General features: G+C 48.0%; 4 protein-coding genes across 6 annotated transcripts in view; 2 read left to right on the top strand and 2 right to left on the bottom strand.

Annotated features, from left to right (window-relative positions):
* Nucleotides 1-1,006, bottom strand: part of kl-3 (dynein heavy chain 8, axonemal kl-3) — a 19,837-nt gene extending 18,831 nt beyond the window's left edge. The window contains exons 1-4 of the mRNA XM_026816758.1: nucleotides 864-1,006; nucleotides 552-774; nucleotides 321-472; nucleotides 55-250 (exon numbers count right to left, since the gene is read on the bottom strand). Coding sequence (XP_026672559.1) covers nucleotides 55-250; nucleotides 321-472; nucleotides 552-774; nucleotides 864-995 — 703 coding nt within the window. The 5' untranslated portion in view covers nucleotides 996-1,006. The remainder of the gene's footprint in view (nucleotides 1-54; nucleotides 251-320; nucleotides 473-551; nucleotides 775-863) is intronic.
* On the top strand, nucleotides 1,006-15,622 carry Vps13B (vacuolar protein sorting 13B). Of its 3 annotated transcripts, none has more exons than XM_026816730.1 (26): nucleotides 1,006-1,580; nucleotides 1,911-2,197; nucleotides 2,274-2,451; nucleotides 2,530-3,326; nucleotides 3,386-3,595; nucleotides 3,681-3,819; nucleotides 3,876-3,993; nucleotides 4,052-4,194; nucleotides 4,261-4,433; nucleotides 4,496-4,672; nucleotides 4,736-5,024; nucleotides 5,102-5,264; nucleotides 5,348-5,735; nucleotides 5,858-5,984; nucleotides 6,067-6,234; nucleotides 6,296-6,519; nucleotides 6,598-6,817; nucleotides 6,883-7,087; nucleotides 7,165-7,342; nucleotides 7,416-13,209; nucleotides 13,281-13,685; nucleotides 13,757-13,933; nucleotides 14,017-14,187; nucleotides 14,267-14,460; nucleotides 14,525-14,866; nucleotides 14,951-15,181. In XM_026816730.1, the coding sequence occupies exons 2-26, from the start codon at nucleotides 2,111-2,113 to the stop codon at nucleotides 15,179-15,181; spliced, it is 11,298 nt and encodes a 3,765-aa protein (XP_026672531.1). In that variant the 5' UTR covers nucleotides 1,006-1,580; nucleotides 1,911-2,110. The 3 variants fall into 3 exon arrangements, with proteins under 3 accessions (XP_026672531.1, XP_017886433.1, XP_017886434.1); XM_018030944.2 differs by having other exon boundaries at nucleotides 5,849-5,984; XM_018030945.2 differs by lacking the exon at nucleotides 1,006-1,580 and having other exon boundaries at nucleotides 2,111-2,197; nucleotides 5,849-5,984; nucleotides 14,951-15,622.
* On the bottom strand, nucleotides 15,576-17,277 carry LOC108628779 (RING finger protein 37). The gene is made up of 2 exons (XM_018030947.2): nucleotides 16,513-17,277; nucleotides 15,576-16,440 (listed from the first exon to the last, which is right to left on the bottom strand). The coding sequence occupies exons 1-2, from the start codon at nucleotides 17,136-17,138 to the stop codon at nucleotides 15,630-15,632; spliced, it is 1,437 nt and encodes a 478-aa protein (XP_017886436.1). The 5' UTR covers nucleotides 17,139-17,277; the 3' UTR covers nucleotides 15,576-15,629.
* A 63-nt stretch (nucleotides 17,278-17,340) lies between these two features.
* Nucleotides 17,341-18,300, top strand: NHP2 (NHP2 ribonucleoprotein). Its single transcript, XM_018030822.2, has 3 exons — nucleotides 17,341-17,624; nucleotides 17,732-17,804; nucleotides 17,884-18,300. Exons 1-3 carry the CDS (start codon nucleotides 17,456-17,458, stop codon nucleotides 18,113-18,115), a joined length of 474 nt encoding a protein of 157 aa, XP_017886311.1. The 5' UTR covers nucleotides 17,341-17,455; the 3' UTR covers nucleotides 18,116-18,300.
* Nucleotides 18,301-18,308: the final 8 nt, after the last annotated feature.

The raw sequence follows: 18,308 nt of genomic DNA, 5'->3' as shown, positions 1-18,308 counted from the left end.
GTATAGCCAATACATCCTTAAATCGACTCGGTCGAAACAATGACGATATCTTACTGCTTAGGAATTCGCAAAAGTCTCGAAAATCGCAAATAAAATTATTCTTCACTTTCTCGCCGGCCTCGGTCTTTGACAGTTCACCCCATACCGTGTTGGCGACTATCGCTGGTAAGTTCAGTCTCAGAATCAATTCCGATATCGCTGCCAGTGCTTGCGACGCGGCGTCGACTTCCGCGTAGGCGTAAAACGTTTCCTGTTTGAGGATCGCGAGTTAATCACGAAATTAGAAAGTTAGACGTTCTCCAATCGTACGGTGAACCTACTTCGAGGAGGTGCTTCGATTCGAAGTCTATGTCCGACTTTAGTCTGTAGACTATGACGCATTTGCCAGAGAGTTGCTCGGTCAACCCATCGGTCACGCAACACCTTATCATTTGAGTCTCGCGTTCGTACTGTGGACTCCATCTTCCCGATTCTGTCTTGGAGACGTTCCACGATCAACGAACAAGATGAATAATGAGTAGGAAGAACGAAGAGTAGGAAAGGAAGTTTACCGAACGGGGGTGGTTCCATCGATTGATAGTGTATGATTATCGCGCGCTTCCCATCTTTCATAAAGAAATTGTCGAACACATTGATGTATTCGTTTTTGTCAATGACTCCTTCTTCCAGGAGGTCGGGATTCACGTTCAATATAAAAGCGACGACTTCCAAGACTTGTCTGTGCGTCGGTCTGAGTAATCCTTGTCTGATGTTTCGATTTTCTTTAAATTTCGCCTGCACACGCCGCGATGGAAATTATGATCACGGACAGTACACGCGGAAGGAATCTCGAGACGATCTAGAAGCGTGGGCGGTTTACGTACGAGTCGCTCTTTCAGTGTTTCCGTAGGCAATCCCTCTAAACCGACTCTCCTCTTCAATAATTCAGCGATGCGACGATCGATCGCGGGTTTCGTATAGTCGCGATTCGCAAAATACGTAAGTACGTGTGCCATTATTCGTTCGAAAGAATGATGGAAAAGCTGAATCGCGTGCGATACGAATTGAACGTCGTCGAGCTGCTGGAAAATTTGAAGGACAAAGGAGAAACGATTTTTGCGAACCCCGGGGACCGAGTTCAAGCGATATCGAGGTAGGATACGAACAAAGTTCATTCGTTTCTACTTCCATTTTATTCGTCCTTGTCACGCCTGTACATAAATTTTCAATGCAAGCAATGCAATCCATAGTGAATTGTCAGGATACACGCGCGTTTTCGTTCTTGATTCGATTCAAATTTTAAAATATGCACCTCCAAAGTGTCGCGCATGCGGATTCCTGTCGTCGTGCACATGCAGCAGCTGCTTGCGTGGGTGCTCCTCGTCGTCGGATCGTCGTAAAGGTTATTTAGTGGCAGGAAGCGGAGTGAGCAGAGATAAGATCGTATCTGAAAGTCGGAAAATTACGATTAAAGACTGGCCAATTGGAAATTGTTCAATTCAACGTTTCGCCGGAACGAACATGCGAGGATACGTGTTCTCAGCGTGTATTCTTCTACCTGAAACCGATGCGTAATCGACCGCCGAATACACGACGACGAGGTTAATATGACTCTTTACGAACGTCGAATCGGAGTCTATTACGACTCATTCATATTTCTGTTGTCGTCGCTCGCAACCAAGAAACAATAAAAATACATTTTTCAAACCGCCTATCGATTCTGTTTACCCTACTTTCTACTCTTCTGCAACCTCGCAACAGCGATGCTTCGTCCTCCTCTTGACAATTTTCATTTTTACTCGTCAGTTTGCACGCGCATATCATTTTCGTTTGTGTCCCATGCTTTTCCACGTTAATTTCGTCCGTCCACTCCCTGACCGTTTCGAGATCGTCCGAACGCGTTACTCAAAAATAATCTCTACTGCTTCCAGACGACGGACTCGTGCTCTCGAATTTTTAATTAAATACCGTACGCACCAAATGGTTCAACGCCAACTTTTTCCTGTCATGTTCGTCGCTGCTTCTGTCGATGTACCGACAGACTGGAAAATAAATTGTTGACACACTTTAAGCTCATACGAATTTGTCAAACCTCGGGGAGTATGTGGAATGCGTTGAACGGTCCTCCACGATGTTCAAATTGGAGTCATACATTACTCCAGTGATTCTTAGTTATGTCGAGAAATATGTAAAGAATTTTAAGCCGGAACAATCTCAGGTAGATCGGGATCATATGCGAGATGATTACCAGCGGGTAATGACGAGGATGTTTACGGTGCTATATTGGATTTCAGGTTTCTTTATGGGGTGGTGATGCGTCGTTTCAAAATCTCGACTTGCGGCTAGAGGTATTGGAGGAACAATTGAACCTTCCGTTCGTCTTTGTCAGTGGTCACATACATGAACTGCTCATTCATGTTCCTTGGGTAAAGATCAACTCGGAGCCGATCGTAATTACTATTAATACAATAGGTAAAAGCAAACTATACGGTCATCTCCTTTCGTCCGATGAAACATGTCCCCTGTATTGAATCGTCGTCGATGTTTTAGAGTGCATTTTAAAATTGAAAGATGATAATAACATGGAAAGCAATCCCTCGACCTCGCAGAAGAGGCAGGAGATATCACAGGAAGAAGCGCCTCCTGGATACATAAAAAGCATAGTGACGAAAGTTGTAAATAACATAACGATTAATTGTAATAATTTAATTCTAAAATACGTGGAAGAGGACATCGTTCTCAGTGTCAACGTCAGATTTTTGAGTATGCAAACCGTCGATAATAAATGGGAGCCAGCGTTCACCGATGTTATATTGTACGAGGTCATGCTCAGGAAAGTAATTACCATTCAAGATCTGACGCTGTGTTTAGATAAAATGGACGCGTCTGGGAAGATAGAGATATATCAGGATCCCGTTCTATACCGATGTTCGGTCGTCATACGCTTGATCATAAACTATCACAGTAACACTGCGAGGAGAGCTTCTATTACGCGATTAGATCTACATTGTCAAAAAATGGAATTCAGCATAACGGAACAGCAGGTGCCCATGTTGCTCAGACTGGCCGCATTGATAATGGCCCTGCAAACGAAACAGTTCCCGTCCAGTAAAGAGAGATCCTTGATCTCCGCCGAAGAGAGGGAAGACGGTACTCAAGATGATACGGATCACATCGGTGGGACCGGTGCCGAGAACACGGGATGGGGAGGATGGGCTTGGAACATGGTATCGTCTTTACTACCTATTGACTGGGACAACGACTGGTCCAGCGAGCAACAAATGGCTTATTCCGGACATACGATACATTTAGGCGTGTACGTGCAAGACGCCACTTTAACTTTTAAGGTACGCGTGCATCAGATCTGGAATCTGTTCGGAATCTTATTTGTTGCTTCTGTATATAGACAGTGGAAAATATCAAGGAGCAACTGTTTTACAAATCGCGAAAGCTCCGATACAAGTCTTTCTTAACGCTGCGATTGAACGGCGTCGTGTTCGAGACGTTGTTACAAGGGATCGCGATGACCAGCTTCCAAATCGGGATGGGTTGCATACGCGTGTATCCAAGGGGGACCTGTAGTTGCGGACACCTCGAAGTGGTCGACGGGGCTCAAGTAATATCACCCGCTGCACTTTCGTATTACTCGTACGTATATCGAAAATTAAACTTCTGACGTTTAACGTACGACTGTCGTTTAGCCGCCTTTGTATTTGGTCGCTGGTAAACTGAACGCCGATTATTTAAAAGACTCGCTGTTCGACGACGAGTCGGTGGAGAACAAGGGAAAAAAGAGAGAGTACAAGCAAGGGATATATTACTATCTGTGTACAGTATCAGGTAACGATATTCTTTCGTAGTCGTCGTGTCAATTCTTATGAGTCATTTAAATTCAGAGGATCGGCTGAGGGAGCGGTATCCCGCGTTCGTCATGGATTATGTTCACTGCGTCGAACTCCCGGACGATATAACGCCTGAGAAATTAGCGGAGTTCGGATCTAATTTTGAATACAGGTAACTCAATCGAATCAGCGGATGATTAGAAAGGGAAGTAGAGTAATTCTCTCTTTAGTAATTTCCGGGAACATCGAGTGATGAGATACGTCGTCGGTGACTTGACGATCAGAATGTGCTCGGGTGTCTTCCATCGTCTCGAGACGATAAAGCAAGCCGCCGCAAATTATGATTACAGTCCATATCTCGTTACGAAACCAGGTGCGTTCGTCGTTACGTTCACATTGCGCGAACAGATTTACATGTACATGGGTCGTTACTCATTAGATCCACTCGTCGACGAGCTTCCGCCGGTCACATTAGAGGAGTACGAGGCTCTGCGGGAGAACGTGTCCATGGTCGAGACAAAATTGATAGTAGTGAAAGCGTCCATCCAGTTACAATTAGCGGATCACACGATCACCGGATTACCTCGTCAACGAAAGATCGTCGAGAGCAGAGTACGTAACGATGTGTAATGTATCAATTACTTTCATGTTCACGTTGGCTTAATGCTGTTCAGACGACGCCTTTGACGCCCGCGCTCACGGACGACCCCTTCGCGAGCATCGAATGCGACGATGTAACGTTAACCGTATTGCAACCCTTGTACCCGTTCAGGCTCGTGGCTTGCGCGTCCAAACAGACCGATCTCCCGTACGACATGTTCGATCAGTGTCATAAGATCATGACGTTACAGGTAATTGAAAAATGAGAAATTAGGGTGGGACGCATGCTGAAACGAAATGGTATATGATTGTAGGTGAACGGAGCGAGAAGTCAATTGTACTTGACGAACAGTTGTCACACGTCGATGATAATGCCTTGCATGATCGAATGCAAGATAAAGAAATTATTGTACCCGCAGTATTGGCGAGATGTCGATTTGATCCTTGAAATGTACGCGCTGCACGTTGACAGCGTCACGCTCACCGGAACCAAAGCGAAGTTAATGGTCGGAGTGTCTATTCTGACGTCGATTCTCGATTCGAAGGACACGAGCAACCCCCTCGTGTGCTCCTCTTTGTTCAACGACGCCTGTCAAGAAACAGGTAGGCCTCGCGTTACTATTTGAATCGTCGGTCGATCAACGACGTATCTAATTCGCGTCGCGTCATCGACACTTCAGATCCCGTGTACTTGGAGTTGCTATTGGAGAACGTGAATTGTAGGAAGTTAAATTCCTCAGTGACGGTTTCCAACGAGCTGAACATAAATTCAGTAAAGATGTTCGCCCTCGACGAAACGCAACAAGCGTTTATATTCTCGGGGCCGGAGACCAACGTTCATGGGTTGGTATATCGACCGATTAGAAATTACCTTGGCAGCGACGTTCGATGAATGTTACGCAACGACGTTTACTGGTGTTATTTAGCGATATAGAGAACAAGTCGTTGCTGAAGGCTGTGATACAGTTCCCGCGGAACGTCGACAAACAGACTCATCCACCTTTGATCTCGCTCCAAGTGGCGGACATCAGAGCTTCGCTCGACCCGTTGCTCTTCAAGTGGCTCGAGTACCGGGTCACGTATTACAGTCTGGGCACTTTGTGCACGACGCGACCCGAGATGCAGCAGCATTTCGAAGGCGCGTCTTCCGATGCCGGTACGAAGAAGAAAACGTTTCCCAGTTTGCACGAAAGCGTGCACAGTTCCTCGGACAAGGAGAAACGGAAGTCGATCGTGGCCACGGAAAAATCGAAAACCGCTCAGAACGACGGAACTCGGAAGAAACACGATTCGAAATCGGAGACCGAAGGACAAGTACGTAAATCGCTTAATTGGATTCGACGACGACGCTTAGTTTTTATCAGAATTCGACGAGGTCGTCGTTTCTGTGATCGGTTTACTAGTTACATTGAATTAATCTGTGGTAGAGCTTACAGCATTTGGGAATATTGGCCAGATTAGCAGATCTGTATCCATGGTGGTGCGGTCTTGTCTTAAGTGGATCTGTTGGGCATATTGTCATTTATATACCGTCGATTACGATGAGCGGTATCGGTTCGTATGGTAGGCAGACATAGATCGTACTCGTTTCGATACCGTCCGTCTCGGATCCCTCGTAACGTCGTTCTTTTTCGAATTATGTCAGGTATAGAAGAAGCCAAAGACAAAGCGCTAAGAGGCGATGACACGTTGCAAATGTTGATCGTCAAATTGCCGTCCCTCCTCGTTCACTCGTCCAACGTGAACTTCGAGTTACTCGCGCCTCACCTGCAGGAATTGCCGGTTCAATTACCGAGATCGATGTGGACAAACAGTAAGTGAAGAGAGAGACACGTCGACCGACCGATCATCTTCATCGTAGAAATCTGTTACAGAAGTACAGAGCTTCCCGTGGACGTTGAGTCTCGTAGACTTTCATTGTTACATGTTGCAACAACAGACGCAGAAGAACTTCATTAAAAAAGTCTCGTTGAACGCTACGGTCGCGCTCACAACCAAACTCGTAACGTCTCCGTCCGGGGCAAGTGCTCTATCTGCTCTCGGCATTTGCGTTCATATCGACAACACTCCGATCATCGTATCCATATCAGAAGAACAGGTATCAGAGTACAGAGCCGTTCCACGTCTTTCCATACGTAATAGTGTGTCACGCGCAACTGATCTCGAAAAATTATAGGTAGTGTTCGTGAGCAAAATAATTTCTAGCATATCGAATGCGATGCGAGTCACGACCAGCAGTGACAAGAGCGTTATGGTCGGCGGTCAAATGAATACCGAGGCACACATAGTCGTTCCCATTATACCGCAAACTCCGTCTACACCGACGCAATTACTGTACCCTGAGGACACGACTACGAATTCGACCGTCTCGACCTCGAGAGAGGATGTCGCATCAGGTATCTACTACTGTCGAAACGTATTTCGTACATCTTTTTTACACGGTGGTACGCGTTCTTCGTAGACTCCGACCAACTAGTCCTGACGGCGTGGATTCAGTGGACGATAACTAAAATCGCGATCAAGTTGTACGTAACGGAGAAAGAGACCGCACCCTCGCTGAAACTGGTCCTAGAGCTGGAGGATATTATCACCTCCATTGACTTGCAGCCAGTTTATTTTAAATTAAAAAATAAGATTACAACAGTCACCATATATCACTATACGAGGTAGGAAGTCGATAGTGTGGGTGATCATGGGCCCGGTCCAGCGAAACGAGATTGATAATGATTGTTTTTACGAACAGAGCGCCGAATTCGCCGACGTGGGACATCGGTGAATACGTAGGCGCGGTATTGTGCGGAAGGGAGGATAATTTAGAGAAAGGTGACGACTCCGGCTTCTTGAGTTTTACTTTGACTCGAGCGAAATCGGGGAACGTTCACACGCGTTGGGGTACTTACAAACGGCACAAGAACCCGAAGGTGCGTTACCATTTCCGAACGATTAAAAAGAATAACGCCTGATCGACGCATTCATTTCTCGTTACACTTTCAGAAGGACGTAACGACGGAAACGACCGTGACCACTAACGGTTATATCTCCGAAGTGGTGATCAAAATTCAAATGGTCGACGTCATTCTGCCGCTCACTATAGCCAGTAGGTATATACAACTGTTAAAACCCCTGATATGTTTCTGTCGATCCGCCGAGAAAGATCCGATCGAGATCCCCGAGCAAAACGTGACGCGACGGTTGAGCAGTATCGCGAATTTGGACAACGAATCGTTGCCACTGATATACCTCGATTTCAAGGGGCTCAGGCTGATGTTACCTGCGTCCAACGTGACAAAGTCCAAACCACAGCATGATCTATTGATCGTTCAGCTGGACGGAATTCGTATCGCACCGCACGCGGAGAATCCGGTTTGCCGTACGCCTCTGAGATTGGACATATATCAGCTCGCGGCTCAAGCTAACATCTTGAGCATACCCGGCTCCGCGGTGGAAGACCGACAATATCAGATCAACGTAAAGAGCATATGCGCTCACACGACCACTTGGAAGAACTATCACGTGAGCATAAACAAGAAGATGTCGCAATCTTATCTTTACACGATGAACGAGAATCCAGCGCTGGAATGGAACAAGCTCGGACACGGAAGCAGCCTGGAGCAGCAATTCTCTACGCTTCCACTTCTGTCGAAGTTCGACTTGTGTCTGATCATCGCGCCTCCCGTTCTGTTCAAACCGGACGTCACGGTGTGCGGAAGTGCGATCGAAGTGAACTGCATCACGGACATCGAGGTGACGATAAACCTCGAGCAGATACAGTTGATCTCGATCTTGAACAACGAATTGAAACACTTGCTGTCCGAGTGCTTCGAACGAGGAACAAACGCGGTCACCGTCGACGCATCGCCGAAACCGCCTTCAACCGTAGCAGCTATGAAGCAGATCACGTGGACAAAGCAACCGAGCGACGACATAGACGTCGATTTCACGAAGGACAGCGGTATAGACTTCGAAACGTCTAGCGTGAACTCCACGGTCATCGGTAAAACGGCGTCCCCGGATACCGCGATTCTTTCGCCGTTCGAATTCCTAGTCAACTGCGGAAAGATAACGTTCGTCCTGTACGACGTTCGTCAAGCGTCCACGGGGGAGTACGAGGTCGACATAAACGAAATCGAAGAGGATGAGACGGAGAGTCGGAAACAGCCGCTGTTCTACGTAATGATTAATCAGCCGAACATTTATTTCTCGCAGCAGCACCCTTCGCAGAAGTTGCAAGTGTCGTGTTTCGATGTGACGATGGCACTCGGAGGCGGAGATGGCCAGGACTCGATCTCGATACCAACGTCGAAAGACTTTAAAGTGTTCATGATCGAAACGAAGAACGGCGATTTGCATCCGGACACGGGCATTCCTCCGTCTTTCGTAACGATCAAGTGTGAGAAAGCTCTAGGGAAGAATTCTCAGTTCTTCGTCGACATGGGCAGACCGACGAAAATTTATTTCTCTCTGTCACGGTTGCATCAGGTACGGATTATAAAAGAGAAGATATCGTCATGCTTCGCGGAACAACGAGAAGCGGCAGCGGTATCGTCCGATCGGCCCGACGATGCCAAAACTCCACCTCCGTCGGTGATAACTAAAAAAGCGTACTGGCCCGATTTAAACATGTGTACGAAGCAGATCGTGCTTTCTCTCAAGACCGATTCCGGCGCGGAGATATTGATCAGCTTCGCTTCGCTGTCTGGAAATATTTCGTCCCTCTCGAGACCCGACAGAATATACTCGAACACCTCGATAGATTCGTTCATCGTATCGGCGACCCTCAACGGAAACGTAAAGGTCCTGTTGAATCCGTGGTGTTGCAACGTGACCGTGTGCTTGCTCTGGGAGAGTTGGTTGAACATCGATTCCGTCCCGCAGATACAAATACAAGCGGACAGCGACAGTCTCTACATAGATTTCGGTCCGGAACAAATAAAAATAATTCGGAACGTGATGGAAGATTGCCAATTGCTATTGAACGAGTTGACCGCTCGTCCCGCAAAGTCCAAAAATGACGAGAAGCAACTCGTGTTGTCCACCGAGCAGCATTACAAGGACGATTTGAAGGCAGGCGCGTTCCAATTCGTGAATGGAAACGCGGAAGAACTGCCGTTTCCGTATCAGGTAATCTTCTTCACCTATCCTCAACAATCGATGGCTTGGAGGTATCCGCAACCGAGGACGTTGACGAAGATACATGTCTCTCCGGTTCCGTTCGAAACGCTGGACTCAGACAACGGATATACAGACAAGGTGCTCTGCGCACTTGAGTATTGGAGCGACTGTCACATGTGTTATCAGCGATACGCCGATTTTTATCTATCGGAAACCGATTCTTATCGTCTGGAACTTCCCGAGAAGGCTCCTTCGAGAGCGGTAGCTTGCATATGGCGCGTAGTTCTTCTGTCGAACAACAACCGTCCCCTATCGAAGACCATCATCTCGGCTCGCGTTCTCGCCGCCTGCCTACGCATAGATTCGTATTTCAACTCCTCGATCATACCGAACGTACAAGCCGCCCTGAACATCGATGCGATTCACGTGTCCATGTACAACCACGTAAGCGCGTCCATGTACGACAATTTGCAGCCTCCGTTGAAAAATTACACTCTGAGAGGCACGATACCGGAGACTCAAAGCTTCGTGACGCTGGAGCACAAGGGAGCCGTCCTCGTGCTGAATAGATGGATAGACGGCTCTACGCTGATCGATGTCGGCGGCACGTTCGGGGTGCACGTGCTCGATTACGGTCATTTGACAATGCAAGAGGTGCTGGATCCCCTCGAAGCGAGATTCCAACTCTCCTTGTCAGACAAGACGGATGTCACGTTGACATGCAGTCCGTTCTCGTTGAAGTTGAGCCCAACCGTGGCTCACACTCTCGCCGTCTCCTTGCACTTATGGTGCGCCTCTATGGAGGAGGAGACTCGGAGCCCGATCCTGTTCACGCGGTACGTCGTTGCCAACGACAGCAACGTCTCAGTCCTTTTCGGTCAAAGCGGAACGGGAGACAACGTACTGTTGGAGAGCAGGCAATGCAGCTTCTATTCATGGCGAAACGTCGGGAACAAGATGTTACGCGTCGCGATCGAGGAAAACGTTTGGCTCTGGAGCAAACCGTTCCCCGTCGGCATCGACGGGATTCAAGCGGTCGAGTTTTACAATTCCGCGACGAAAGCGTCCGCGTTCGTGAGCGTCACGTCGCTCTCGGCCACTCAGAAGCTCGTGACCTTCTCTGGGCAGCTCGTCGTCTCGAATCAGTTGATCGATAATTTCGAGATGAAATTGGTCAAATACGATTCCGACATCGGGTCGAAGGTGACCGTGCTGAAGGACGTGTATCAGGTCGCTGGTAAGGGTCGACCGCCCTCCGTCATACTCGATGGGACCAAGAAGATGGCGATACGCTTACGGTTCACGAATCTGCCGAATCTGTCCTGGACAGGAGACATTCCCCTTCGACCCAATGCGAAATGGGGACAGCCATGGCTCGTCAAGGTGCCGCTCCAAGAGCGTGGCCAATTTCTGAGCATTTGGGTACGAATAGTGACGCAGACGATCCAGGAAAAGATGAAGGTGCTGGCCGTGCTCAGCCCGCTCTATATGATCCGCTCGCATTTACCGGTGCCGGCCAGAGTGCAGATGGACACGCCTTCGTTGAAAATATCGTTGAGCACGATGGTGAACGGTCGGGGCGAGAGGCAGCAACTCTACTGTCCCGGAACCTTCGAACACTTCCATCAGTTGACGTTCCAATTGGAATCCGGAGTCTCCACGTCGAATCCTTATGTCCCATTGTCGTACAGCTCCGTGGATCAGCGGAAGTTCTTCCGAAGACCGGAGCTCGAGGACATAGACGCGATCCTGCGGGATCTCGAGAATCAGAGGGACGAAGCGGAATGGCCGTTCCAAGACGACGAAGTAGAAGAATGGATATCCGCGGAGCAACCGCAGACACACGTCCAAGTGAAGTACCAGGACGCCGGATTGATCTCGAGCACTCTGTTGCTGGAACTGCAACCTTGGTGCTTCATGTTGAATTCCATGGGTTGCCATTTGTCCCTCGTCTCGGAAGACATCGAGCTCTGTCAGATACCCCATTACGGGATCGTGACGCCACCGAAGCTCGAAGGCACCTTCCACTTGTGCGTTGGAATCGGCGATACGTTCTACACCTCACAGGCATTGCAACTGGCTCGACCCGACTGGAGCCAGAGTTTCTACATGCCGAGAATCGGTGGACTGATTCCCGTCGAAGGGAACGTCAAGTCCTGCGTCGACTGCGGGTCGAGTATATCGATCATGAGCATAAACTCCAGCATGCATGAGGATATGCGTCTCGTACGCGTGACGAGCAGCCACGTTATCAGCAATTTGACGTCTCAAGAATTATGCGTAGCCTCTCTGGCGGTCCACGAAGACGCGACCAGGCTCGAACTGCCCAACGACCTGACCCCGTACAGCCTTAACATCTCGCCGTCCGACGATCAGAAACAGGGCATACCGATCAGTCAGTGGTACACTCTGTACACGGAGGACGTCGTCGAGCCTCTCGTTCTCTACGTGTCTCTGAGTCTGGGGCACAAGTGGTCTTGCCCGGTCCGAGTGGATCAGGGTCTCGGTCGCAAATGCGTTGCCGTTCCGAACGGTTCCGGTACCATGCCCGTAGTCATTACGATCCAAGAGGACAGGGGTACGACGTTCATAATGATTCACGCGGATGATCATCCTCAATTTTTGATCGAGAACACTTGCGTATTCAAGATTCTGTTGGGTCAGGCGAACGAAACCGCGAGTGGAATAGTACCGGACACCGCTCACTTCGCGTGGACCTGCGAAGTGGAGAGCAACGCGACTTGTCATTATTCCACTCCTTCCGTCGGCAACAGGCTACCGGATGCACCGGTAACTAATGTCCCGAACGTATTGCTGTTCGCCGCGGTGACCAACGGTCACAACGAGCAACTGACGAGAAGCAAGGAGCTGCGGTGGTCGAGGGGTGTAAACCTATCGGCGATATCCAGCGTGCCGATAGATCAGTACGTTCGGCTACCATCCTACGGAGACGTTAAACTGATCATGCAGAATCGTTGTTACACCACGTACATCGGCATCGTCCCGATATCGCAAGTGGAGGTTTCCGCGAGGGATATAAGGAGTCGGCTGATGCGGAAGGAGTACGAAGCGAGAGAGGTCGAAATGTTGCGCGAGAAGTACGACCCGGATGACGACGCGAGAACGATCAACGTGCAGAGTTCCGAGAGCTCGACCTCGGTGACCACTTTCTTCTCGGCTCAAGAAGACACCCCAGAAATAGACCCGGAAGCGAGAACTCCGTCGCAGATAAACCTCAGACGATTAATACCGGACATGGAGAACGTGAAAATCGGTGGGAACGACGAGGCGAAAGACGTCGAAGAGAACAGTCCCAGAGAAGGCTCCGTCACCGTCTGCCTCCGCGGGATTACCATCAATATTATGCATGACATGAACGAGAACGCGCAGAGAATCGAGGTGGCCAGTTTGTCCATGACTGACCTAATAGTCGCCGTGAACGCCAGGTCCAGGATTGTGCATATGCGCGCCTTCGTAGGCGATCTGCAACTAGATAATCAGCTGTTCGATCAGGGGGGATTCGACTTTCCGGTGGTACTGATCAGCCAAAGTCCGTTGACGGCAAAGGAGACAGTGTTTCATACGAACAGTTGTCTGAACAGTAGGATAGAACGGATCAAAGAGAACTCGTTGATAGCGATCGATTACACTTTGGAGAATCAGGGGCGACTGACAGGTACTCGAAAAATTTCCAGATTTGGTAAGTATCGTTCAGTTTCGTTTTACACGCGTTAATTACTTTTTCAGCGTCGAAAGATCTTCGTATAAAGATCGCGCCGGTCAGCTCTTACATCGAGGACACGTATATCACTCAATTGTTGAATTACGCGTCGTCGATGGTGCCACCCCGATTCTTGATGTTGGACGACGCGAAGAAAACGAGGACATTGGTCTCGACCATGGGTGTCTACGTCCCTGATCATATAATGATCGATGCGAAAATATTGAGCGCCCCGTTGAGGCTACAAAATTTGAGGATAGAGCCTCTGTCGATTTTGTTGAGCGTGCATACCTCCGTACGTTTGTACGTCGCTTTGGATCATTCCCCTTTGTATTTCGGCACTTTCGAGAAGAAGAACATCTTGACTACTCCGTATAGACTCGGCAATGCTCTCACCATGCATTACCTGTCCGGCGCTATATTCGGAGCAGGTACGGATTACAAAATAGGAGAACCGAATTGAATCGAAGCTGTACATTTCATATCGGGAAATTGATTGTAGGATGGGTGGTAGGATCGTTGGAGATACTGGGGTCGCCCGGGAGTTTGGCGCAAGCTCTTGGTTCGGGTCTTCGGGATTTCATTTCTCTTCCGTTCCAAGGTCTGTTGCAAGGTCCATGGGGTTTCATCGTGGGTATAACGCACGGGTCGGCCAGTTTAATGAGACACGTTACAGCAGGTAGTGGCATACGCGTATTCAATGCGTTCCGACGCGCGCCGACGGTCTTAAAAATCTTCCGATCGGAAACTTCATGCCCGTAGGCACACTGAATTCCGTGACAAAGTTGGCGTCCAGTGTAGCTAGGAACTTGGATCGTTTGACCCTGGACGAGGAACATCTTCAACGACAAGAGGAGTCTCGGAGAATGCGACCTCAAGGGATGGCACAAGGACTGTACCAAGGCTTGACCGGCCTGGGGATGAGCCTTCTCGGTAGGTGCATACGTATACGACACGTTTCTCTTGATCGTTGCTCGATATCGCGCGATTTCATCGTTGATCCGTTTCATAGCCGCGGTCGCGGGCTTGGCGCATCATCCCTTGCAGCAAGTTTGGTCGGGTGAGATGTCGACTAAGAGTCTCGTGACCGGCGTCGGTCTCGGTCTCGTCGGGGTGGTCACCAAACCTTTGAGCGGAGCCGCGGAACTAGTCGCACTGACCGGACAGGGACTGCTCCAGGGAGCCGGCTGGAATTCTCTCCCTTCGGTAAATGAATCTCGAACGGAACGAAGTACGATCGATGCAGATCGTTAACCACGAGTTCTTCCAGCCTCGACAACGACCAGTGGTACAATACACGTCCGGTAACGACAACGCGACCATCAGATACGCGTGGTGGCTGTTACCGTTTCTCGAGAACGATCATGGGAATATTTTACACGTGACCAACGCGGATTACGTGATCCAGCAGGGTAGTAGTCGCGCCGTGACTTTGGTTTTGACGCGGTACGCGCTGTTATTGGTAAATACGACGGAAGACAACGTGGAGAGGATATTTTTATTGAAAGACTTGACGAGCGCCGAGCATCATTTGGAATCGACCATCTGTTTGTACTGTTCTCCCGAGACGTCGCAGACCAATAACAGATCTGTATCTCCGGCTCCGTACGAGGTACGATACGCGTTTTACACGCATACCGCGATCGCGTCATTTTACGATACGGGTACACGATCGAGATGCGATTTCTGTCGACAGATGGACCGAGAAATGCGGGCGCGGGTGGCCGAGTACGTGCGAACCAGCAGCACCGGCCTGGCCAGTGTATCCACCAACAGCGACGTACAATCTGATATTTTTGAGAGCTCTACGCCAAATTACGATCGCACGCTCACATTCTACGTATCTCCAGATTCCCGCAATTATCTGTTATCATTGTTCAACGTCGCCAAGAGGCAAAGTCAGGGTAGCGGATTTAAAGTGTTATAACGAATAGAAGAAAGTCGTGGAGTATTGCTCTATCTTTCAGTATTCAAAAGCGGGAGGTGTGTATCCTTGACCCTATACCGAGTAATTCGATTTGATCGAACTGAGTATTTCACGGAATTCCGCGGAACGAGAACGCTGACGATACAGGCGTTTTTACTTAAAGATTGTCTTCTCAATTTTTACATGAGACTTTGTACAATGGCAAATTATGTGGACACTTTGTTCGAACAACACGCGAGATACCTGTCGTAGTGAAATCATGATGCATTTTGATTCGCGTCGACGCATATTCCACAACAGAGAAAATTGGCAGGGGGCGGAAACTGTCTGTCATAACTTTGGTACACGTCGCTAGGCATTGTAAGTTCGATAAAGAGAAACGAAGCTCGCAATATTAAAGTGTAAACAAATTTCATATATTTATTAAAAATTATAATTATATACGCGTTTATTCGTGTATTCGCTCCACTTGGCTGTTCGTGTAATCCATGCCACAGGATGTACATTGGTTATTTTCAATCGATGTCAAAACCTTCCTGCATAGCACATGATTGCACGGAAGCCGATAAAAAATAGTTTCGGAACAGCAGCTACAATCGATCACTTCCGTGCTTGACGTGTTCGTTTCTGGAATGGCGTTAAAACGTTTCAAGTTAAGCGCGGCTGTACTTATATCCGTTTCATCGTCTCCGGTTGAGTTCGGCACGGTTGCTTGGTCGCTACGCGTTTTCGTACAAGAATCGGCAGTCGTTTTCCTCTTCGCTGGCTTGGTAACGACGTGAGCATTTCTTTTGCGAGATGTCACGACGACTGGCAGTTTGTGACAAATACTTTCCCTTTTTTGTACATTTACCGTAGGAGAATGCAACTTAGGAGTTTTACTTGTCGCGTTACTCCTTAATAGATATTTGGGAACTTCAGTGGTTCTCGTGTCACTGACACGAGAAGACGATGTAACGCGACCCAATACTCTCGGCAGTCTTTTTATTTCCTCCACATTACTGTTCTCGAGCAAAAATTTATCTATTCTTATTTTCAAACCGCTCGCTATGACGGGCTTGCGATCTTCGCTAAAGGGCAGACCCGTAAAGGGATCCGTCGATCTTCTTCCCCACAACGCTTCCGTTTCCTCGTGTTTCAACAAAGTGGTTTGATCGATTATCTTCCCACTCGGCAGTACGATCGGTTGGGTCATGATCTCGTAGGTGATAGCGTCCAAGAAACATTCTGGCACTTCTAGGCTTGATTCCAAAGTTTCTCTGAAACAGAATATAGTTTTAAAACGGAACGGAAGATGTTGCACCGATTGCGAACTAAGCTTTGATACGCACTCAGCTGCAATGGCAACAGGTGTATCGTTATCCTTAGGTGTGTCCACCTCCACGGATTCCAACGAGCAAGATCGTTGTTGGAACCATAAAGCGGAGATACTGGCCACGGTATCCTTGCCACAACGCGGCGATACCACTCCCCATACTTGAAGTTTAGCTAACGCAGGCACCGAATTCTCTGTCTTGCATATGCATATTCTTAAACTGCACGCGTATGTCGTTAAGTGACAGAGAGAACGTTTTATATAACGTTTTAAGAATGTCGACGGAGCAGAGATCGCTTCGCTGTCGACGTTCGACGGGTAAAATAACAATCCATCGTTGGAGGAATCCAAAAATCCAGTGGACAGTAAGACGTAAGGCACACTGACATCGTTACTCGTTTTCGCGTACAATTGGAAGCCTGACGATTTCTGGGAACCAACTCGCGGCCAGATCAGAATATGATCGATGGAGACGTTACACACAAAATTCACGTCGATGTTTATAGGAGGCTTAATGCAAGCGTAAGCTAAGAATCCTTTGTCACTGTCGCTTATCAAATTTGTCACTTCGCAGCCTTCCGTGGAAACGGTGCTGCATTGAATTTCTGGTCTTAAACGGGGATCGCAGAAGTTATAAAGCATTTCTTCGTTTCCATTCGTTCACGAACGGGTTCACGGTATTCGATTAATTAACGTATTAATCAAGAGTTTACTGAGGTCTATCTTTTGACTATACTTCAGCGCGAAGGTTATGTACCGAATACTTTCTGACAACAATGTAACAGTGGAAGTGGAAGTGGAAGAATGGAACAGTGGTGGTGTGGTGAGTGGGTGTGCGCGCAGTAAATAAATGGAAGCTATCGCACGTGGATCGCGGTAACCTATAAACTGTACGCTGAGGCACGTGGACGATATTTACGAAAGTTATTCGGTAAAATTAGTTGTCGTTCGTGGATAAAATGGATCTATCGCCGGTTAAAATGGAAGTTGACGACAGCATGAAGGAAGGAGACGGCGGCGATAACGTGGGAAGCAGTTACGAGGAAAAATTGAAGTACACAAATCAAATAGCCAAACCCATGGCTTCGAAGAAATTATGTAAAAAGATTTACAAATGCATCAAAAAAGGTAATTCTATTTAGGATCGAGAGACTCTTTGCTAAATAACGATTCCGTGCACCGAGAATTTAGAGAGTATGATCATGAGTTCCTAACCCGTGACGTGATTGTTTCAGCTGCCAAGCAAAAATCTTACCTTCGGAATGGTTTGAAAGATGTACAGAAGCATCTTCGCAAGGGAGAAGAAGGGTAAAATGAGTTTACCTATTTTTCATTCTTTGTAATCGAAGAGATCATGGAAATCTTCATGGAAATGTTCTTTTTCCAGGCTGGTCATATTTGCCGGAGATGTGTTCCCCTTGGAGATCATGTGTCATTTGCCAATTGTGTGCGAGGACAAGAATATTCCCTATTGTTACACACCTTCTAGGCAAGATATCGGTAGTGCCATGGGTGTCAAAAGAGGTAGTCTCATGGTGCTTATCAAAGAGCACTCAGAGTACAAGGAACTCTATGATGAACTCAAGACGGCACTGGTCACATTGTCAGCCCCACTATAGGTTTACATACTTGATCATTTTATAAATTGGATGAACAAATTTATCGGCGTATAATTTGTTAGGTGCATCATTTTATACTAATATCCTCTGTCAAACGATTTCACAAGTCGTCCATGATATTTAGTACAACTAAAGACGAATAAAGTTGTTCCCATCGGGTGCGAGAGAACGTTTTATACAAAGGGTGTGTGCG

Source organism: Ceratina calcarata, unplaced genomic scaffold (genome assembly GCF_001652005.2).
Source record: "Ceratina calcarata isolate Rehan_Ccalc_2016 unplaced genomic scaffold, ASM165200v1 scaffold54, whole genome shotgun sequence".
Lineage (NCBI taxonomy): Eukaryota > Metazoa > Arthropoda > Insecta > Hymenoptera > Apidae > Ceratina > Ceratina calcarata.
The sequence above is the reverse complement of the archived record's forward strand: the minus strand, read 5'-3'. Positions and strand labels throughout refer to the sequence as shown.